At 33.4% G+C, this 24,285-nt stretch overlaps 2 protein-coding genes across 3 annotated transcripts; both read right to left on the bottom strand.

Moving 5' to 3' along the window:
- Positions 1-2,175: 2,175 nt before the first annotated feature.
- On the bottom strand, positions 2,176-4,081 carry LOC105337128 (protein wech). The gene is made up of 2 exons (XM_011441719.4): positions 4,007-4,081; positions 2,176-3,807 (listed from the first exon to the last, which is right to left on the bottom strand). The coding sequence occupies exon 2, from the start codon at positions 3,805-3,807 to the stop codon at positions 2,176-2,178; it is 1,632 nt and encodes a 543-aa protein (XP_011440021.3). The 5' UTR covers positions 4,007-4,081.
- Positions 4,082-17,736: 13,655 nt separating this feature from the next.
- Positions 17,737-24,264, bottom strand: LOC105337126 (guanine nucleotide exchange factor C9orf72). Of its 2 annotated transcripts, none has more exons than XM_066065761.1 (9): positions 24,139-24,264; positions 22,291-23,248; positions 21,994-22,107; positions 21,634-21,762; positions 20,689-20,805; positions 20,227-20,420; positions 19,749-19,806; positions 19,115-19,224; positions 17,737-18,816 (listed from the first exon to the last, which is right to left on the bottom strand). In XM_066065761.1, the coding sequence occupies exons 2-9, from the start codon at positions 22,825-22,827 to the stop codon at positions 18,618-18,620; spliced, it is 1,458 nt and encodes a 485-aa protein (XP_065921833.1). In that variant the 5' UTR covers positions 22,828-23,248; positions 24,139-24,264; the 3' UTR covers positions 17,737-18,617. The 2 variants fall into 2 exon arrangements, with proteins under 2 accessions (XP_065921833.1, XP_065921834.1); XM_066065762.1 differs by having other exon boundaries at positions 20,689-20,769.
- Between the last annotated feature and the right edge of the window lie 21 nt (positions 24,265-24,285).

The following is a 24,285-nucleotide window of genomic DNA, read 5'->3' as shown; positions in this document are numbered from 1 at the left end:
ATACATGTCAGATAATATAACACCTATGTCTATATTATTAGCAATTTATCATTTGAAGGAAAGGGGTGGCTTGACCCCCACCCCCCCTTTCATCTACATCATTACCAGAGCAGATAGTCTAAATTACTCCTCACTTAATTCGTCCGAACAAATAACTTATTCGTCCGAACGAATCCTAATTCGTCCGGACAAAAAATTTATTCGTCCGAACAAATCCTAATTCGTCCGAACAAATAACTTATTTGTCCGAACAAATACGTAATTCGTCCGAACAAATCCTAATTCGTCCGAACAAATAACTTATTCGTCCGAACAAATCCTAATTCGTCCGAACAAATCGTAATTCGTCCGAACAAATAACTTATTCGTTCGAACAAATCGTAATTCGTCCGAACAAATAACTTATTCGTCCGAACAAATAAGAATTATTTATTTTGTCATCTGGCCCTTCCACGCCGCCGTACTAAATAAAGTCGCCGCGATTAAAAATTGGTTTACAGAAATTAGTTGTTGCTTTTAAATGGAGTTTTTAAAGGCACAATATAATATATTGATATTATCATTAACAAGAACACAGAAAAATTTTTATGACTGGTCCTATTTTTACTAAACGTGCATAGTGCATTTGGGCATACTTAAAATAGACTTGGATGTTTATTTCAGATGCTGAAGTAGATTAACGTTTTTGGAGCAGGTGCCCTTTGGTGGCCCTATCTAAATTATTATTGGTTCTGTCTTCCAACAAACTTCACTATATGATACATCGAGAGATACTGATGGACTGGACAGACTTTGATACTAGGTTTCAGATGATTGCGGAGGCTGACTAAAGGGTTCTGGAGCAGGTGCTATTTGATGGCCATATACAGATTGCCATTGGTTCCATCTTTACCTTTAGATGAATGATGCATCTAGTGATACTGATGCACTCGACAAACTTGAGTAAATAATAATCCTTACTTATCCAATCTTGCATGGTTGTCTTGATTTTGAACTATGTAAATGAATCACATAGCTAGCTTTATATACGGAGAGTGCACGATCAAGATTTTCCAGATGCTTACTAGGCAAGTTTAAGATTTAGAACAACTCAAATTGCGTTAGGTTCTAGAAGCTGGTTACTTTATGAAATAAAACCTGGATACACCAAACTCGACTTCCACAATTTATATAACATAATAATTATATGATATGATACGATACGATATTGTATCATATATCATTAACTATGATTTTCAAATAAAATAATAATAAATGCTCGTCTGGGTGAGCTTTGTAATATTTGGTTACCTATGTTCATGATGTTGTTTGGGAACCAAGATACTGATATGTCGCAACTATGCTAAAATATTCATGCACACACACAGATTAGTCAAACACACTGCTGAAATTCTTTAAATACAAAGCAGCAATCGGTAGATTTAGTACTAATTCAGTACTAATAGGAATGCTAATTAACTTACAGTAGTGTTAATACGAACAATGAGTTGACAAGTTTGTTATTTTTCTTTTCCATTGCATCCCAAATCGTTTTGAATAATATGTATTCTAACATTATTTTAATTAGATTGAATGATCTTGATACCAATATTTCATTTCAACACAATACAAAGTAGAAATCATCATCAAATCAATGCTTTAATTACCGTTCGTTTAATTTCTGTTTCACTGCGTACTTAAGATTTAAGAAGCTTACAAGACATTTACATCCTATGTATTTGTGTAACCAAACAGTACGGCCATCCAAAAGACAGCCGTTTTGTTTAACAGATTTATTAGACGTTTCAAAGCATTGACCTATAAACAAAGAAAAATACATTAGACAAAATACAATTTTACATGTACGTTCGATATGTTTTAGTTTCGATATTTCGTTGACAATAAGCAACCGTTACTACAATATTCATTTATAAGGTAAAACATGTTTTGTAACAATTTAATAATAGAACTTACAAATAAGTTTTAGAAATTACTATGGCAAGTTTAACTGCAAAAATACGATAAAGTATAAACCTTGCAATTAAAATAATATGCCCTAATCACTATCACGGTAGTAAAGAAATATATAACTAAATATAATATTAACATACCACAAGATGCAGCTGATTTACACTAGATTGTCCGATGTCGTTGAAAATGAAATACTGCCCAATTTTATTTAGTTTGAACGGTTACTTATGGTAATAGAGAATAAACTGAAATACCATCACAAACGATGATGTGACCAACGATATCAGTACAGATACCATAGGGACGAAAGTCTGTCCCCTGACCTTTGTAGGAGAGCCTGTATTGTCCTGATTTATCCACCACCACTACAGCTTGTTTGTTATAATCTGATGTACAGATATCACCGTTGATGTTTTCTGTGATGTAGTGTGGATCACCATACAGTTCCTTTCCTTTGTTGTCCCTTTGTATGGTCTGTATTTCTTTCCCTGTTTTGCTGTACCTGGTAACTTTAGCCTCATAATCCTTTCTCATCCCCACCAGTATGTCCACTTTGATGCGGGAGCAGTATATGCAGATTGGTTCCCAGTCTCCAGTTTTAATGAATTCAGTGATTGTATTATCCCGTGCTATTCTTTTGATGACTTTGTTCTTTCTGTCTGTATAGATGAAATCCCCGTCCTGTGTGAGTGTGTGGTAGCCATATTCACCTCTGGAATGTATCTTTTGTAGCTGATTCCCCTGTAGATCTGTTTGGATAAGGTAACCGCGATCATCACTGACCCAAATTCTGCCAGCTTTACTTAGTGATATATGCCATACACTGTTAACACCTGGTACTGTGTATTCACTGACCTTTGTGACAGGGAAAGACAGAGGCAGTGTCTGTTTCCCACTGTTGTCAAAACTAGCATCTACACCAGATATAAATAAAATATACAGTATACAAAAGAGAACCGTTAAATATAAAGAACAATTGTATAAATTATACTGTGTAGGGGCAGTCTCAATGGGTTTTATCTTTCTGATTCTTGGTTTAGTGTCAGGAACAGTTACTCTACCCAGTAGTTTGGCGACACCCTTCTTGCTGTATTGACCAGCAGTAAATACTGGAGGGACTGGTTTGACTGTCTCTGGTATGGGTTGGATTTTGAGATGGTTCGAAAGGGAAAAAAATATTGGATTGTTATAAAGTTTAGTGGAAGACATGTAAACATGACATTCTTTGACAAGGTCTTCAAGATAGGAAATGTAATCTTGATAAGTTTTGTCCTCAATTTGAAGCTCTTCCATAAGTGACTCTTCCATTTCGTTGACTTGTTCTATATTATCTGACGTCACTGTATCAACCAGACGTTTCATAGATTCGGCTTCTGTCATCAGTGACCTTCTTACACTATCAATGATTTCCTTTATTTGTTTTACATTTTCTTTTATATCTTTCTGCATATTTTGTGAATTTGAGATAAAATACTGATGAATCTTATTGATATTATCTAAGCAAAGCGTGAAATTCTCTGAATGTTTTGTCTGTAAATCGTTTAGCGCGTGTTTTCTATGGTCTTGCATTGCACATTTGGAACATACTGGAATATGACAGTCCTCACAGATTATGTCTATCTCCTTGGTCGGGTGTTCTTTGCATTTCTCCACAGGAAGATGCCGTTTGGGTTGTCTAAAAGGGACCATTTCATGGTTCTTGGTATCTGGACTCTTCTGATGTTCGTCTCTGCATTGTTCACACATTGGTCGATGACAAGAACTGCAGTAAAACTGACATTTCTGTTTACAGTCTTCAGTGCCACACATCAAATAGTGCAGGACAATCAATGGTAAATCTGTCTCGGATAATGGCATCTAAAATCGATATTTTGTTTATCATTTTTCTTAATCACCACAATTTCAGTGAATGAAAGTAGATGTACATACATGTATGTTTTGTTTAATTAGTTATGCGCACTAAGCTTTAATTGTATAATAATTTTTGACATGGAAAATATAGACAAAAATTGTTTCAATGGATTAACAAGAATCATAATTTATTTTGATGACTTACCTTGTTTTGAAAAGGTGTACCGTCACGTTAACGTGTTATAAAAGCCTGGCACGCCTTGTTGGACTTTGATAAAGCGAGACTTTACGAGATTTTTTTTATCTTATTTACCTCCTGGTTTATAGGTAAAAAAAAGATTCAAATCAACGGTAGATCATTCCGACAGATTGTACAAATAATTTACAGGAACGCAATCTCTTTATGTACGTATCTAAATGAAGTTTGAATGAGTTTCGAAAGTCTAACCATAAGAAATAAAACAATATTTTGTTCAACACCCAGTATTTTTTCATAGATTATCAAAAACCAAAACCCAATCACGCTATGCACATCTCTGATAAATGTGCAAATGATCTACAAACAACAACTTCCTATCTTGAAAACTGTATGAGGAATTACATATATCTGTACATTAAGGGTGCCCAACCGCCCTCATGTTTCACCATTTCAGCAACCGGATTTTTGCTTCGGCAAACACGGTTAAAAATATATGATATTCTTGTTTAGTAAAATTTCCATTCGTTTACCGGAAAATGAAATACACCTTTCGATATAAAGGTGGCGACCTTGCAGAAAAAAAAATAACCCGAGTAAACAGGTTATATAAAATTTTTCTGCAATGATCGCTACCTTCATAACCCGCATGAATCATCAAAGAAAGCATTTTATTGTTTATATTTACATGTTCTTTAACAAATTAATAATTTGATTGTAAAAAGTAAGTTAAATTAACTAAATATTAATGTTAATGTACATCACTACGTTAGATAAATAAAACAGCCAAATTGTCTCCTATGGGAATTCGAGCCTGACATCATCATAATTATTTCGTACAGTCCGTGATTTTTCTTAGAGTTTTCGATCAACTGATAAGCGGGGGTGTAGATTTCAGTCCTGTCAGTTTCTATTGAGCTATGAATTAACAATAAGTTTTCGTAAGAAATAGAGAGAACCATACTCGGTTACTGTAAATATATTATTATATACAATGTATATTATTACCGATCAACAAAGTTAAAATTAGTAAAACTAGCGCAATGAACACCTTAAGTTATTGTTTATAGAAGCATCGTAAGAATTTGACTGGAAATAAAAGCTAAACTCCATCAATTTCTCATAAGCAATTTTTATTAGCAATAAAAAAATCTAGAGCCAAACGCCTCGGAATACAAAACAGTAAACCGTAGATTCAGATGATCATTTAATGAACAAGAACAGATATTTATGTCTCGTACAACAACAACAACAACAACAACAACAACAGTAACAAACAATAGGAACATATGCATGTATAGTGTTAATGATAAAAATAAAATAACAAGACGTTCATTTCTTGTTCTTTGACTCTGTGTACTCGTTTGAATAATTGGCTGTCTATCGTAGAGAAGCAAATTTACAAGTTATATCTGATCTTGATACCAATCTTCCCTTTGGCACAACACAAAATGAAATTTCAAATTAACACTGTAATTAGAATCATTTCAGATTCACTACGTACTTAAGCTATACCTGACTGTATTAAGGACATGCATATATTATGTACCTGTAAATAATTAGTTGTTTTAATTTTAAGTAATGATCACTTTAGATACTTGTACACTGTCACTCTTTTGGTGTTCCATCGTCGCATTTTCTGGAATCTGTACATATCATGTGCCATGCGGACCACTTAATGGTGTTTGATAATAGGATATAGGGGTTCTCTACAATCTCAATTTAGCTTTCACAAGTAAGTGGTCTGATGTGTTCGATATTACACCTTCGTGAATAACATCATAATCTACTAGGTGGTTCTTCAACGATTCACTGACAAAGGAATAGTCTAACATTGTTTTACATGGTATTAAAGTATATACATCTTAAATTGCATTGTTCAACATTTAAAAAAAGGGAAAAAAACAGGTTATTTTTTCTGTAAAAGGTCACAAATTTCGCTGATTTATAAGTATTTGTTCTTTCAACATCTTTTTTTTTGTTGAAGGCTTCCATTCATGTCACCAGCCACTATCTAAAATGTGTTAGATATTTGCGCGAAGAAAATAACTTTATCATTCTAATCTTCCTTTTTCAAATAGAATTATACAATCCTGCGCATCTATTCATTATTCCTAATCATATATTAAACTTTTGCAGACCACGTGCTACCCATTTGTTTTTATCGCATACCAAAGCAAGAGTTATCATTCGTTCCTCCAACCTTCCTTTTTGAGATAAACATAAATTCAATTAACATTTACTACATATCTTTGCTATTCGGCATTTTTCACATAAATCAAATTGATATTCATGAACGTATAAAATAGTGTTTATACCAGTTCAAGTTGTATGCCATTAGTTTAAGTGGAAGTACCATAAAAAGGGGGAGTAATTCGACCTGTGACGAAGAAGGTCATGAAATTAATTGCAATAGGTGCTTCCGCCTAAAAATCAGGTAGCTTGAATCCATGGAGATCTTATGTAATTGTAAATAGTATATTTCAAAGAGTGAAAATCACTGTCGATACTTGTACACTGCCACTGTTGTTCCACATGAAGATTGTTCTCATCATCCACACACCGTGCTACATGAATATAGTACCCCTTCAGGTGGTGTGAGTAGTAGAGACAAGAACTGACCGTCCTGATCGAAGGTAACGATCACTGTAGGTTCTTGTACACTGTCACTGTGCTGGTGTTATATGGGGCTACATATGTAGATTGTTTTCATCATCTACATACATACTTAATGGTGTCTGTATACCTTGATGTGGTGTGTGTAGTACAGATAAGAACTGGCCATCCTGATCCAGAAGATGAACTGTGTTACTTCCTAAATCAGACACCAGGATGTTACCGAAGAGATCAATACAGATACCCCAAGGAATACAAGTATACCCTGACCCCTGACCTTTGAGTGAAAACCTGTGTTCTCCTGATTTATCTACCACCACTAACGCTTCTTTGAAATAATCTGATGTACATATATCACCATTGATTTTTTTGTGATGTAGTATGGGTAATCATATAGATCCTGTCCTTTGTTGTCTCTCTGTATGTTCTGTATTTCTTTCCCTTTCTTGTTGTACCTGGTGACTCTAGCCTCTTTACCCTTAACCATCCCCCACCATTATGTCCCCGTTGATGCGGGAGGGTGTATGCTGATTGGTTCCCAGTCTCCTGTTCTAATGAATTCAGTGATTGTTTTATCCTGTGTTATCCTATTTATGACTTTGTTCTTTTTCTCTGTAGAGTCTGTGTGACTGTATGGTAGCCTTCAAAATGACCACTGGTTTGTATCATCTCTAGCTGATTCCCTTGTAGATTTGCTGGGACAAGGTAACCAGTCAAACCACTGACACAGAGTCTGTCTGATTTACTTATAAGTGATATATGATATACACCATCAACACCCGGTATTGTATATTCCCTGACCTTGATGACAGAAGACAGACAGTGCTTGTACTGGTGTCACGTCAGATTTCCTCTGTTTCCCTGTACGGTTGTCAACATCTAAATAAGGTATGAATAAAAGGAATAATAATAAAAAACGCTTAAATATAAGGAATACCTGCCGCTCTGTGTATATTATACCTTGTAGAGGCAGTCTCCATAAATTTTATCTTTCTGTTCTCTGGTTTAATGTCAGGAACATTTACTCTACCCAGAGGTATAGTGACATCCTCCTTGTTGTATTAACCAGCAGTAAATATTTGAGGGACTGGTTTGGTGGTCTCTGGAATGGGTTGGATTTTCAGTTTGGTCAGACAGAGAGAGAAAGAGCAGATTGTTTTGAAGTTTAGTAGAGGACAGGTAGACATGGAACTGTTTAACAACATCTTTAAGATAGGAGATGTAATCTTGATAAGTTTTGTCTCGACTATGAAGATATTCCAGAAGGGACTCTTTCATTTTGTTGACTTGCTCTATAGTATCTGACGTCACTGTGTTCATCAGACGTTTCAAAGATTCGGCTTCTGTCGTCAGTGATCTTCTTATATTATCAACGATCATTTCTTTTATTATTCTGGCATTTTCTTTCATATCTTTCTGCAAATCATATGAACTTGGGTTGAAAAGCTGCTTTTTGTAGATAGTATCAAAGCAAAGCGTGAATTTTTCTGAAAAAATTGCCTCTTTAAAATCATTAAGTGTGTGTTTTTGATGGTCTTGTGTTACGCATTTGGAACATACTGGAACTTGGCAGTCCTCACAGAGCATGTCTATATTCTTGGTCGGATTATCCTTACATTTTTCCAATGGTAATTGTATTTTGCGTTGTCTGTATTGGACCACTTCATGGTTTTGTTGTCTGGACTCTTCTGGTGTTTATCTCTGCATTTTTTTTTACATTGGTCAGTGACAATCATTTTAGTAAAACTGACAGTTTTTATCATAGTTTTCAGTGCCACACACCAAGTAATGCTTGGCAGTCACTGGTAGGTCTGCAACAGTTTTTGGAGCATCTGACTCGGATAATGCCATCTGAAATCGATTACCATAGTTTCTTTATAAATTTTGCTCACTATAATGAACCCTTCAATTTAATCTAAAGTGTATAATTGATTGATTTCTCATGTACATGTACATACTTGTATGTTCTATTCAAATATATGTGCACATAACTTCAAATGTACATATTTACATGGAAGATAATAATAAAATTGTTTCAATTGATAAACAAGCAATGATTTTTATGACCTACCTTGTTTCGACACGTTCTTTCGTTACATAAAGTAAGTGTAAACACGGTCGAGACTGAGACTTTATGAGATTGTTTATTTTATTTACTTCCTGACTGTAGGTAAAAATATATCAAGATCTATTGTCACGAACGGTAGATCATTCCACCAGATCGCACGGATTTATCTTTTACATTTTAAAACAAACTCTAAGAAATAAAAGGTATATACCGGTATATGGCGTAGGTTGGCTATGAAAAATGCGTTTGACTTTTCGTTTTATGCCTATAGGGTACACATGTATCTTGAAAAAAAATTCGCATCATTCAGAGAATTATTCATTTAAATTAAATCAACCATCTTTTATATAAGGAAGGTGTCTTCTCATTATCAACCACACTTCGTTTAATAAGAAATTTATGAAATTTTGACACAGTCAAACAGATCATATTACCAAATGATTCTATCAGTTTAATCAAATTTGTCCTTCTTGTTTTGCATAAAGGTCAGGTCAAGATCACTACCTTTTTCCTCAACTTAAAAGATGATAAAAATAAATGTAGTTCTTTGCAGTTATGTAGACATCTGTTTAAGAAATGAAGATTCTATTCTTCAATGAAATGACAGAATATCAGATGTCTATCAGCTCATACCACTAAATTGGAATAAATATACCGGTATATACTTAAATTTCCTCTAATTTTCTTAAATTTTGAAGATATTTTGATTATTTTCTTATGCTTCCAATATTAAAATATTTCTGATTTTTACGTATTATGAAGACTGCATTTAAAGATATAAATTGACAGAACAGCTAATATATTGACAATTTTTGATAAGAGAGAAAAACTGATTTTAGTGATTTTTTCACACAAATCAATGTATAGAATGGGCGCTTTAAAAAGCTTATAAAAATGTAATTTGATAGGCAAATCATATTTAAAAACATATTCTAAAACCCAATTATCATAGCATAAGTTCACATTAGTAAAAAAAATCCAACATTAATGTTATTGTTTTTAAAACGCTAAAACAGACTCATTGATCTGCAGCAAATCTGAATTGCGAAACGTGATATTTTCCTACGCAAAAATCACGCCAAAAATATAGTCCTTGTTAGATTCTAAAAATTTATTACGATTTCTATGCCAAGTTGTATGATAGTTAAATAAAAGAAAGAAAAATATACTATTTTAATTTCCTTTCATCTTGATCTAAAGAACAATTAATCAAATTTATGTTGGACACCAGAAAAGATTCCTTCCTTAATACATTGGCTTCTTATAGTGATAACATGTACAATAAACATCATCACATTGTTTTATTTTGTTTCGTTTATTTGTTTCTTTTGGGGTGTTTTTTTGGGGTGGGGGGTCTTTACGGTTCCTTTTTTTAAGCTCACCTGAGCTGAAAGCTTATACTAGTATGTGTTTTTCTGATCACATTTATCCGCTGTCTGTCTGTCTTTCTGTCCACCCATCTGTAAACTTTTCACATTTTTTGACTTCTTCTCCAAAACCACTGGAACAATTTCAACCAAATTTCAAATAAAAAGCAGGTGAAGAGGATTAACAAATGATAAAGGGCCACGCACTCTTTCAAAGGGGGATATATTTAGAATTATTGAGTATGTTAGCCTTTTCTCTCTTCTCAAAAACCATTTGGCCAGAAAATCTGAAACTTGTTTTGAAGCATCATCAAGGAGTGTAAATTCAAGTTTGTTCCAATTGAGATCCTTGGTGGAGGGGTGGGCCAACAATTAAGAGGGTCGAATATTTACATAGGAATAATCAGACACCTCTGATATACCAATTGGTCAAAGAAGCTAAAACTTGTTTGTAAGCATCCTTAAGAAGACTGTAGATTCAAGTCATATTTACAATGAAGAATCAAAGTACTGAAGTACTGACGGGAGTTGATTTTATCGATTATCATTTATTTTAAAATCAACTTATCTTGCGTGGCAATTAGTTTCTAGTCTGTATTAAAATTACGCACTTTTTTATAGTATGAATTTTAATTAGACTTTTCAGACAAGAATTTAGAGAAACCCAATATGAATCATGTTGTGTAATATTTAAAGATAGATTTCAAACTATGTATTAGTAATCGAAACAATTCTAAAAATTGTATGGATCCAAGCACTATTGATATTGAACTCCAGTTTCATTCAACCAGACGCTCAGCTGTCTCCGTTAATCTCCGACAAGCAAGAGAGCCTCTCTGTTTGTCGGAGATTTACGGAGACAGCCGAGCTTTTGGTTAAACGAGACTATATTAAACTCTGGCGTATGAATACATGAGACTACATAAATATCTAAATTGTTCATATTATATAAAATCTTACTATTTTCAAAGTGTTTATAGATAAGTTTTCTTGAAAAACAATGCTTCAGCATACATTGCATTGAATTTTTCTGTTATATTCAAGAACTAAGACTTGTCAGCGGTGATGATTTGTGCTTAGGTCCAAACACTGTTTCACTTTCGGTTTGCCAGAGTGACTGCATAGGAGGGTTGATTAAAATCAACTCCCAAAAACCTCCTTGCGCTTACATCCGTGCCATTGAGAGATATTAGTATAAGTTGTAGAACTTGTTTATCAATCGTTGTAAAATAAACGAAAAGTTCAGTTCAAGAAATGCAAATGTAAGTGTCATTTATGTACAATTTGAGCCGAAAATGTTACGGGAGTGAATCACTCCCGCAATTTCACCATTCCGGAGATCCTATGGAGTTGTAGCCCTCTCCCAGACAAAAAGAAAAAAAATCGGGAAAGGGGGCCTACATTATTGCAGCTACAATATTGTAATGTATGGTACTGAAAAATAGTGTATCATATTATAAATTACATGAAAAAATTTACTTAAATTATACAATATTGTACCATATCATATTGTACAATATTTTAACAAAGATCTTTAACCATGATTTTCATATTATAAAGTAAAGGTGATCTAATAGTGATTCCTCCTCTCGGATTGCTCTGTAATTATTGAATACTTAAAAATTATGTAATTGGCTTGCCTTATACATGTTTTTTTGACTTCACACTGTTTGTAATGTAAGTTTTATGCCATTCCTTTTGATGTGAGTCACCTTATAACATTGAAGTACGTGTATGTGATAACGCTACTGTCAGCACTATCAATGCAACATCTACAAATTAAATAGATTGTCGAATGATGTTGCTTTATACACGTACTTATAGAAGTCATTTACATTTAAAATCAGCCATTGAATCAGACCATAGATTTGACTTGCCTAGGTCTAAAACATATCCCAGCCACCAATCCTCAAACCCGTTTCATTTCTTTGGCCACTAGTGTATGAATTAGCAAACGAAACATGTATACTAATAAACCGTTGTATGCGATGATTCTATTAATTGACGAGTTATTGACATACCTCCTCAACGTTAGGAGTAAATATTTTTTGAACTTCAACCGGTTTCTGTCGACAGTTTTGACACAAAAATTGGTTACAGTATTAAGTTGTTCTCTGGTATATTAAATATAATTTCAAAAACTATTTTTACATCATTTATTGTATTTAATATCAGTAAATATATATATTTTTTTTATTCATTGGTATCGAGGATGCAGTTTTTTCCTGATGTTTGTAATACAAGAAATTAGAAATCAGATATTAACCCAAATACATTATGTACTAGCACGACATAAAAATACCGTACAGATTTGTTGCCCACCATTTTGGAACTAAAGAAGACCTAGGGAGATCATTTAAAATCATCAAGCAAAAACCTTGAAAATCTGAACGTTTGATTCGTTTCTCTTTCAGTCATGTTAAAGGTTCTTCTGGATCTAACTGTCTAAATGTTGCAATACATTTTGCTTGGATGTTTTATTAGTTATCTTGTCTTGTTTGTGCATTTTGCTCTGGTGATGAATGTTCAGAGCCTTGAATAAAGCAGTATATACATACATACATCGATATGTATGTAATAGGCACTTTTTTTCATTTTTAGTCCACAGTCTTTCAGAAAATATGATTTTTTTCTGATAATTTAAAAAAAAAAACCAACAAATTATTCTTTAAAAAACCCCATCAAAACAAGTCAGTGTGAGAAAATATAAAGAAGAAAAAACAATATGGAAATGGAAAAGTTGATATCCTTGTTTTATTAAATTAGATGAAGTTTCTCTTTCAGAGCAAGTTGTTATTCTGTGTATTTTTCTGATTTTGCTCCTTATCAGTCGAGAAATAGAGGAAACTTTGGTTTATATGTTAAAATCTATTTAGGATCACAGCGATAGCTCATCAATATCACTGATTTCATTTTAAACAATTATCAGTGTTGACAGAAGCTTAAGAGAGATTCAAAGAGAGGCGTTAGTTAAACTGGGGATTGGGTGCTATATATTTTTTTCATTTTATTATCTAGTGAATCATTATCAACTATTCTTTTAAAATTTTGATGCTATTAGAATCTCTTACTCGTGTAGACATTTCTTTTAAATGTTGAACACCCCCACCCCAATAAAATAAAAACCTCAGAGTTTATCTGACCTTTAATAAATTCATTTCATCTCATAATTCATGTGTAGAATGTATTTTTTGTTGAGCAAAGGGAAATGAGCATAGCCCATTGATTGCAGCACAAAGAAGACCCCCAAACACCGTGGGTAAGGAAGAATTTAAGTCTCCTTAATGCCTTTAACCCTTATGTTTAAATTACGGGATTGCATAATGAGTTATGTTTGTTCTATAATAAAGAACATATGAGATTTCATAAAACGGATTAAATACACCTTTTAAAAGACAATGACAACACGATATATGAAAAGCAAAACCTGACCCAAGCGGGTACACATAAGTTAAAGGACTAAGTTTTTTTTTTAATTCATACGAATGATTTATTCAAGACACAAAACACATACCAATGTAGCTCTTGCTGGCATATCCAATCCATACGGACACACACATATTTTCAATAACAATAGATATCGGAATATAATAATATGTTAACCCTTTCACCGTAATTCTTTTTTTTTCTAAAATTGTAAACTAATGTATCATTTTATCCCTATCACACTGCTTTTTCTTCTATTCGTATTAAGATTAGTCAAATCGATGATAGATTCCCCTGCCTTGACCAGTGATTTCCGGGAAACAGACGACCGTTCGGAGCTGACGGAAGTCGATCTACTCCGAGGTGGCACATAGTGGACAAATGGTCTGTAATTCAAGCTCAGTTGCGGTATCCAGATTTCATACAGACTGTGAATTATTTGCTTAGTGTTTTGCTGACAGCTTCGAACTGAAGTCTGGCTTGACATGGCACTTTTGGTCAATCTGGTTGGGGCGCGGATTGTGGTAAAACAAAACCCAGCCGGACCACCGGGGAGGGACTGGACATTGGGAAACGTGCTGGTTATTTTCTCGTCCTCGGTAATCGACGTCAAACGGTGGTCTCGTCTGCTGGCACTGTGAGCAGACGATGACCGCCGAGTCGCAGACGATGAAAGTGAGTAGTCTCGAGGCCAGCGATTTCGTGGATACTTCAGAATATCATCACTTCTGTCACTCAGCTTGGAAAGATCCAGACTTATTTCACTTTTCTCTGAACTCTTCTTCATTGTTCAAAAATCGATTTCATTCAAGAACAACGGCTTAAGATTTTTGATTTCAATTGCTATATCGAAATCAATATAGTAATAATATTTTTCTTCTTCTTAATATGAGGACCCCTCTGTAAGGACAGCAGAAAAACTGTTATTTGAGTTGTTTAACTCCATGAGAATTGTAAACTCCTTCAGTCTTCGAGTCGCCATCGGTACATCATCGGCATAAAACACAACACTTGATTATTCCCCTACTAAGTGTCCTTTCTTGTCTGATAATTCAACAATGTCAACAGAGTAAGCAACTGCGAACGAGTTGTTGTTTGTTAAAATCCTCTTTTTTTTAAATCGTTAAATAGCGACGTCCCTGCCAATAAAATGAAACGAAAGTATTTGTAATCCACTTAAAGACTTAAGTATGAGTGACTGAAGTTAAAATTTCTAACAATGGAACATATAGAAAAATTTGGTTAAAATTAATAAGAAAGTTAGAAAATTTTGGTTCAAATGAACCTTGTCCCCGTAAAAATATGTGCAAGTAATCTGGTTGAGGTAAAATGCCAGACTATGTAGTATACAATCGGGGAAATTCATTAAAGTTGCAAAGTATTTTCTCAAAAAGGGTTTAAAACGAGTTTTAAAATCGTTGCGAAATGATTGGAATTATGAATGCTAGGGCATAGTAAGGCGTTTAAAGGAAACGTGTATGGCTGTCAATCTATAGATATGAGAATTGACAATACATTTCGAATACAAACACTTTGCTCATTTATGTATCATAATTAATATTTATTCACATAGTGAAATCTGAAAGCTAAATTCCCTATTCGCCTGTGATTTTATTTATTCGAAAACTGTTCTTTTGTTTCCTTTTTTTGAAGCTCTGACTTTTTTTACTTAATTACTACCATTCATTCAGTTACAATAAAGGACACACCTTATATTACCTTACCTACCAATTTTAAGATGACAATTGACAATGTGAAAATAATTTGACCTACCTGTTTTCGCGATCGCCGCAATTTATGTCCATTTCAAATATTTGCAGTTTCAATACTTTAAAGTGAGCTTTTCAATATCGCAATATAGAATAAATAATACACGTCTGGACGAGGAAATTTAAATTTCAATATTCATTACACTTCATGTCTGGTTAATTAAAAACAAAAAGACCATTTTTTACACACGTAATTGTACGAAGAAAATTTGATATGTTTTAAAGATCAACTTTCGACCATGCATTCATTTCAAACAAAGATAAAATACAAAGGGCGGTAGTTGTCAAGTAAATAAACGTTGTTATTCATAAAACATCTCTTTCTCTCTCTCTCTCTCTCTCTCTCTCTCTCTGAACCGCGTTTAATTAATAAGGGATTACTTTAAACAAACAAAACCTTGCTTGTCCGATTAAAAGTTTATGTGTATTTTACCATATGTTCACATGTTCCTCTCGGCAACTAACTCTCAAATCTGTCAAATCTGAAAGTCAGCACTGAAATATTGGAAATAGAAGTCAAATTTTCTTTAAGAGAGAGAATAGCTGTGGCTTTTCTCATGGGAGCTTAATCTTAAATTATTTTTTAAGGATTAAAATTAAGCTAAATATTTGGGACTCGGTCATAAGAGAGAGAGAGAGAGAGAGAGAGAGAGAGAGAGAGAGAGAGAGAGAGAGAGATTTCGCAACTCTTTCTATTACAACCTAATTTTTTGTTATTTATTTAAAATCCTTTATCATTGTTGTTTTGTAATCTGGAATTTAATGAGAAGAAGTACCTTGAATTGTGTATTTCAGTCCCAGAAATGGTCAAATATTACAACATCAACATACATGTACATGCAAACGATAACAGCAAAAGACGTATGCATCACACAATTACATGATGGAACCATTTAAAGGATGAGAATAATTATCTATCTAATTTCCGTCCATTTTTTTTTTAGAAATCCATTTTATAGTCTTTCTCTATTCCACAGTTTTATACATCAATATCATTTGCCAGACGTTCACGACGCAAGGGATTTGGAATCGATATTTTCCTCTCTGTTTTATGAAAAAGATCCATATTTTCATCCCAAAAGGGAAGATACAAAAGACAAAAGAAAATGATACCAAGTTTTTAAAAAAAAATCAAAAATGCATTTACTATTGTGTATAGCACATATTTTATTCACCGTGGCATTGGTTTAGAACGATTAGCAAACAAAATAAATTAACAAAGAATACAAAAATCAAAATGCTTGGTTACTCACCAACTTCAAAATCGTTGTCATTTAACATGCAACTGTATCCAGCACTCTTTCTGTTTTTCAATACAAGGTTTCTTCAATTCATTTGCAAATATTGATCAAATTCACACACACACATGAATACTCATCATAAAATATCTTGATACCTAACCAAAATTCACAGATGATATTTATAGAAATCAAACATGGTATCGCAATCATTTGAAATAAATACTGCTACTTGTTTACCAGTAAATATGGAAAATCTTTTGATATTGTTACATGAACATGTACATTTGGATCCAGTCATCTACCGTTTCATGTAACTATCATAAATTAGTAACCTTTGATTCCCCCCCCCCCAAAAAAAAATATTTTCAATCAAGGTTAGTAGATAAGTATTGAGAGCCTATACAGTATTTAAAAACAATTTACATTCCTGAAAAAAACGCAAACTACATCCACATATATATGACGTATACAAAAATCAACAACAAATACCATTTCTTTCTCCACAGTTGAATATGCAATTCTATAGCATGCAACTCCCTTTTATCTTTCTAGCTAATTCCACTTGTATTCAATGATCATCAGAGACTTCATAATCCAACACTATTCTAGTGATGACTAGCAACTTGACTATTTCTATAAAGCTTTCATCAGTTCTTCCATAAAATATTTAGGCATTACAAAAGATACCTGTTGATAATCAACAAATCAATAAAAAAAAATGAATAAATATATTACAGTGAATCACAGATATATCATTCTATTAAAAACACTCTTTAAGGTGGTGTGGGACACCTCCATGTCGTGACATACTATTTATCGAAATAAACAATAAAATCAAGTTTTATTTTATAAATAGTTTCTTGTTTCTTTCCCCTTATTGTCACCTACATGTAGTAGTGTAGCGTAGTGGGTTAGAGGTTTCACTACGAAACTGTAAGTCATGAATTCGAATCTTATTGGGGATTTTTAAATTTTTACCTTTCAAAAAATCTAAAACATATTTTTTGGTGAAATTTTGTAAAATATGAAAATTCTAAATCGGTGAAAGTATTTTAATTATAATGTACCTTAATCCACATTAACAATGACAGATGTCCCATACCACCTTAAACTGCACACTATTTTACAGATATATCTTTATATAATTAAAACTATCAACCATTCAATGTAAAATGGAAAAAATGCATCCTACAGTGTCTGACCAAATATGTTATTATATCATGAACATAACCATTGGATCAAGAGAAAGTAATTTAAACCCTTTATATTTGCTTTTATTTTCCGAAATGAACATATGTTATCAAAGGCTTTTTATAGTTGAAGTGTTTTGCCATCTTTGAAGATTTTTATTGGGTATATGTAACAGGACACATTTCTTACATTTAAACTGAAATACATGTAGATGTAAACTCAAAGTCAAAATGTACCCTTCCTCTCCCTCTCTCTTATATACTATTATCCAAAAGACAATAGTATATAATTACCAACATTGTATACACACACACACACACACCTATGCATATGCCAAGGAGTACTATATAATAAGTCCAAACAACATTTCTAGTGGGTCCTTAACTTAAAAAAAAAAAACAAATCAAATTAAAACATTCGTTCTTAAAACCAAAATCATCAACAACAAAATTAATCACAGATTGCAACATTGTGGAATGTATTGCCAAATTGATTAAGCTGTCACCTTGCATAGAATCTATAGTAAAAAAAAAGGAGTCCTGACACAGAATAAATCTAGGCATCTCTATTACATATAAACTTTGAGAATAGTTTTATAAATCATATACTGAAACAAACAGAAGTAAAGTATGCTAGATGTTATACAAAAATTCATCTAAATCACATTATTCTTAGAGTTTAATGGCAATTTTGGAAATAAACATCAAGCTATTCTTCATACTTTTTTCTTCCTATTTTGATTAAACACTTATTTTCATTATTTAGTCAATTAAATTATTCAAATATGCAAGAAATTGAGAAATATGATAAAAATTTGCATGCATTGTTTACAAATCTATCTTAACAATGTGAAAGCTTGATGTTTATGAATATTGATATAACTAAAAAGCATCCTATTTTGTTGCTTTTTCAGTTTTCTAAATGGTACTACATGTATCATCATCATCGTACATAAGGTTTACTAGTGGACAAGCCAGAATTTGAATGTTCTCGAGAATATTTTGAATATAAAAATCCAATCAATCCTGGCTTTAGTTTCTCTGCCGCAGACAAATAAATCCTGAAGTCGCCTTCAGAAAGAATGCATACATCCTTTTGGAGTTTCTTATATTCCCCTCTAAATGGAATTGTTCCTGAATTTCTGCAAAGAGAGAACCAGCAAAATGAAATACTGACATGACAGAGAGAGTATAAGCAGAACAGAAGTTTATGTCTATGTTTATATTTCTGAGCAAAACGACAGCATGATTTATTAAAATACTGAAGGAAAAAGAATCTGAACAGCAAGAGTTATTTCCTCCTCTTGAAACTACTTTAGATCTGTTAAGTGTTTCAATAAAACAAAAGATCAGGTAAATATTTTGAAAACTACATGTAGTACATAAACATCTCTTCCCCCCTTCTCCCTCCAAACACCTATATATGGTAACCATACTTACGTTTCGCCCTCTACATATTTGATGATACACAGGGCCTTATATTGTATGCTTCGGTTAAACTGCTGTATGTAAGCCTCTCGTACACCACAATCCGATGGCAGCTTGTCAAGCTGCAATTAAATCACATTACTGTGTAGTGAATAAGGAAAATGCGGCAACATCCAATTTTGATTAGATTTCCAAGGAACAAATAAGAGCGAAAATGGCAAGTAATACATCAAAAAAAGTAGTTAACTTACAGTTTAGAAATACAGTCAAACTTTTTTATCTCGAACTAGATGGGACTGTTTAAAAACTTTGAGATATTCGAGTATTTGAGATATTGAGGGTAAATTACTTAAAAACGAAAGGAATAATATCCGCGTAAAATCTCGCAAATTTTAAAATCTCGCTTTTATTTTTTAAACATACCGGTATGTAAACTTGATAAAACTATAATAAAAATTTGGCATTCGTGATTTTATGTTCTTGTGATTTGATGGAAAACTGCTGAATTGTGGAATTTACTCGTATAAAATAAGGAATCTGCAGTATCCATTGTATTCAAGATATCAGTATTCGATATATCGAAGTTGAGCTGTACATGTACCATAAGGAGAGAGGAAAAAAAGGATTTATAATAAAAGGTACCTACTTCATCAAGTAATCCAGAGACTAGGGTGTCTGATTTTTCATGTTGAGAGAATAATTCTCTGAAAACAAAATAAAACATATAACTTGTTAAAATCTAAAAAGTTATGTCCTTTCCTATCTGAATACCTTCTAGGGTTAAACATGTATAATCAATATTTAATATGGATAGGCATAGTAACAAAAATTGATTTTCTTTGGAGAAGACATATATTAGCTACCCGTTTTTTGCAGTGTGACTATTTATTTTTTCATATCAATTGTAAATAGGCATTAGCATGTATCTACAATTTTTCCTGAATGCGCCACCTCAATCTATGTCTATCTACAATTATATCTCAAACTCTTGACCTTAATTGTAACTTATATATGAATTAAGAACTTGAAAATAATTGCATCAGATTATTTTTTTTACAACTACACAGATGTAGACACATACATACACAGATGTGTACTCAGCATGAATATGTGTATATATTTACCCTTGAGGAATGCAGGGCTCCACCATGCCATATTGTAGTCCGACCAGCTCATTGTACCACTGGTCCTGGGCGTGGGTCACATGTTCGCTGTAGGTAGGGGATTCCCGGACCATTTTCTGAGACAGGTCGATCAGTGTGGTGGGGTAGCCGCTGTATAATATTTCAGGAACAGGCAGATCCAAATGGTCAGATGTCTGATAATATACATATATCACTGTATACATGTACTTATACCCAAGAACCCCTCAACAAAGTTCAACAACTTTCTTGCATGGGTTTAAGGTCCATAGATACTTTGCAAAGATTTTTGGTGCCATTGTATTTTAGAATAGTACTTGCTAGAACTGTATACAATTTTGCAGGCCATAAAATTGAGAGGATTTTTTTTCTATCCAAGTCTTTTATTCTTTTATGCATATTTGGCAAGGTTAAAGATCAAGGCCAGGGGTTAAAAGTTTTTACCTGGACTTGGCCCTGGAGCCACATGTCATGGTGGTACTGGCTAGGTTCATTCTGTTGAACAAGTCTAGAACAGCATCTCTCCTTAGGTGAATTAAACAAACTTAGAGTTTTTAACATCTGCCAAAAAGAAATAAAAGCAAAAGGAAATGAATGTTTTATAGTAGCATGTGTACATTCATAATCAAAGTACTGAAGTACTGATGGGAGTTGATTTTATCGATTATCTTTTATTTTAAAATCAACTTATCTTGCATGGCAATTAGTTTCTAGTCTGTATTTGAATTACGCACTTTTTTATTATATGAATTTTATTTAGACTTTTCCGACAAAAATTTCGAGAAACCCCATATGTATCATGTTGTGTAATATTTAAAGATAGATTTCAAACTATATATAAGTAATCGAAGCAATTCTAAAAAATGTATGGATCCAAGCACTATCGATATCAAACTCTAGTCTCGTTCAACCAGACGCTCGGCTGTCTCCGTTAATCTCCGACAAGCAAGAGAGCCTTTCTGCTTGTCAGAGATTTATAGAGACAGCTGAGGGTTTGGTTGAACGAGGCGATATTAAACTCTGGCGTATGAATACATGAGACTATAAAAATATTCTAGTTGTTCGTATTATATAAAATCTGACTATTTTCAAAGTGTTTATTGATAAGTTTCCTTGTAAAACAATGCTTCAGCATACATTACTTTGAATTTTTCTATTATTTTCAAGAACTAAGTCTTGTCAGAAGTGATGATTTGTGCTTAGGTCCAAACACTGTTTCACTTTCGGTTTGCCAGAGTAACTGCATAGGAGAGTTGATTAAAATCAACTCCCAAAAACCATACAGTATGTCAAAATTGAATTATGGTTTTCAATTTCTAAAAGTTAGAATTCTAATTTCAACTGAACTGTTTAGACAATTTTGCTCAAAAGCATTGATCATTGGCTTACCATGTTAACAGTATCTACTTTGTCCCCAATGACCAAGCTCCTACCAAATGTTGATAGATGTGAGCTGATACAGCAACTCAGAAAGTCTCGGTCTAGATGATGAGCTGGACACAGGTATGTAGAAGACAGCTGAAAGGAACAGGGATCCTGACTTTTTAAATAATCTGTGTATCCCAGATACTAGCATAGAAATATGACAAACAATATTAACTTTAAATCTACAAATTCAATTAATCAAATAAAATTGTAACATTGTAGTTTTCTTGATGATCAATGGATGTACAAAATTATTGAAATTTATTAAACATAATGGTAGCATTTAAGTTTTCCTGATGAGAATGGATGTTTTAAAATCCATACCACAATTTTCTGTGGAAAGACAGACTTTTTCAGGTATCCAATGTTTTCAATGCAAGGATGACAACAATCATCAAAATCCTTGTAAGTACTTTCAAATGTTGAGTCAAGTGAAACCTAAAAAAGGTTCATCTTTCTTAAGCTAAGAATATCATAAGACAAATACCAAGATATTACCACATACATTTGGATTACATGTACTTATTAGAGTAATGTTAGATTTCAAATGAAATACAAAACTAACACTTAATTATTGAATGCTTAAAATACCGAAAATGATTTAAAAAAAAATAAAATTACCTGATCAAGATTAACTTTGAACTTCCGAATTATTCTTTCAAAACACTTCAGAAACAGCTGCTGTATATTTAAAAAGAATGTCATATCTGATTTTTGTATCACTATAGACAGTGTGTGAACACAAGGGCCACTGATACCCATGGCTGTAAAGATAAATGCAGTCACAAAAACATCAGCGTCTGGGATTTCATACATCTTGTGGTCTATGAAACTGGTCACTTCACGGCAGATCTCCCCGCTCAAACTCTGACTACTGATGCGTGACAAGAAACCGGAATCCAAAGAATCGGTTCCCATATTCCAGACATGCACCACTCGTGGTCCAAGAATGTTATCCCAGTGAGACAGCATCATGTATTTGATCAAGTTTTGTCCTGGAATGTCAATGCTTGATTCTGTGAATTTGGATGAAGGACTCAGAGGAGTTATTTCCCCTGAGAAAGAATGAACTGGCTCCTCTTTTTCCTGACTCCCAATCTGGATCACACCAGCACTCATGTTCCGAATGATCTTCTTAATATTCTTGGAAGCTGACATGGTGTTTTATATATATTCTGTGTAATGATTACTCTTAAGAAATGGTTGGTTCAAATTTCAATGAAGTTTTACCCAATTCTCATCACTTTATTCTGATTTCCCTGTGGCTGTTGATAGTATATACAACATAATCGGCCAGTATGATAGTGACAACAACAAAACTGTAGGCAATAAATGAAATAGAATACATTATGTCATTCGGAGGAGATGTTGTATGCGTCAGACACAGTACAAACAATAAACAGACTAGTGAAACTACAGAGAAGAAGGTGTAGTTGACAAAGAGAATAATAAGACCCTCTCGGTTTTCTATTTGTGTCAACCAGTCTTCCCGCATAGCAAATGGTTTCCTTTTTCTTTCAATTGATTGCTATGATAAAAAACATTTCTGACTTTCCTCTCTGGAACAATCTGTTTTACTCTACAAAAAGAAAAAAAAAGTTTCTAAAACAGGTTGCTTAGTTAGATCATTTCAATAATCGGTGCCAGATAGCTCGTGTAATAGAGCACCTGACCAAATATTCAGGGGCAAGTTTCAAATATCCAATAACATTTGGTACTGACAAGATTACCCCTGCTATCTAAAGAAAACCTAGCTGCGGTGTTGATCATTTACATTATTATGTGAGTGGGAAGATGTGACAGGCAGACCAGCACCAGATAGCCCAGTTGCTTGAGCACCTCACTACTGGGGTGCGACCAGTTCTTGCTGAGTACCAGTTCTTGCCAGTACATTGTTACATCATTTTATCAACACATAAACTTGAACATGAAAAATGAAGTAACAATGTCGTTGCAAGAAATGGTACTCGGCGAGAACTAGTTCATCTTTATTTCTCCCCTCTCATTTCATTTTGAACGAAACATTCATGAATATAAGTTTGATTTAAAAAAATGAACAATAGTCAGACTTGAAAAACAAATGTTCATCCCCTATTACATGTACATGCATGTACTATAACTTAAACCAGGGACGTATATACGTCCCTGCTTAAACTGTTGTTCGTGTGATAGCAGGGGAGATCATGTTTCTCTTTTTTCTCACTTTTACACACTAGGATTGTTTGGTGTGACCATAACCAGTACAACAGTAACCAACAATAATCAATTCTTATCTCTTTGGGGGTGGGGACAGGCATAGACTTCATCCAATGGGTGAGGGCTATGCCTGCATGTCCACTTCTCCTGATTAATAGATGTCAGAATGCCAGTCTTTTTCAGTGTTAACCTTTATGTTGATATCACAGAACAAGAACAAAAGAATCATAAAAAATTTGTTTCTTTTTCCCTTTCGAATAAAATATTACATACATTATTTTTTGCAATCAGTCAATCTTCGTCTGTTTCTATCAGATGACAACTCTTCTGCAAAAGAAGAGAACGTTTAGCCTTCACTTCCGGTTCAACAATAACATGAGGTTGTGACATATTGGATAAATTGTGTTTAAACGTATTTGC

This window comes from Magallana gigas, chromosome 7 (assembly GCF_963853765.1).
Source record: "Magallana gigas chromosome 7, xbMagGiga1.1, whole genome shotgun sequence".
NCBI classification, from domain to species: Eukaryota; Metazoa; Mollusca; class Bivalvia; order Ostreida; family Ostreidae; genus Magallana; species Magallana gigas.
Note: the sequence above shows the minus strand (reverse complement) of the source record. Positions and strands in the feature narration are given on the sequence as shown.

What these genes read in the sequence shown, in the direction of transcription:
- LOC105337126 (XM_066065761.1), bottom strand. Translation starts at nt 22,827, where the DNA reads ATGTCAGCTTCCAAGAATATTAAGAAGATCATTCGGAACATGAGTGCT. An exon ending in GGCTCCAGGGCCAAGTCCAG is followed by an intron (nt 20,421 to 20,688) that starts GTAAAAACTTTT and finishes GTATATTATCAG; the next exon opens with ACATCTGACCATTTGGATCT. An exon ending in AAATATGTAGAGGGCGAAAC is followed by an intron (nt 18,817 to 19,114) that starts GTAAGTATGGTT and finishes CTCTCTTTGCAG; the next exon opens with AAATTCAGGAACAATTCCAT.
- LOC105337128 (XM_011441719.4), bottom strand. Translation starts at nt 3,807, where the DNA reads ATGCCATTATCCGAGACAGATTTACCATTGATTGTCCTGCACTATTTG.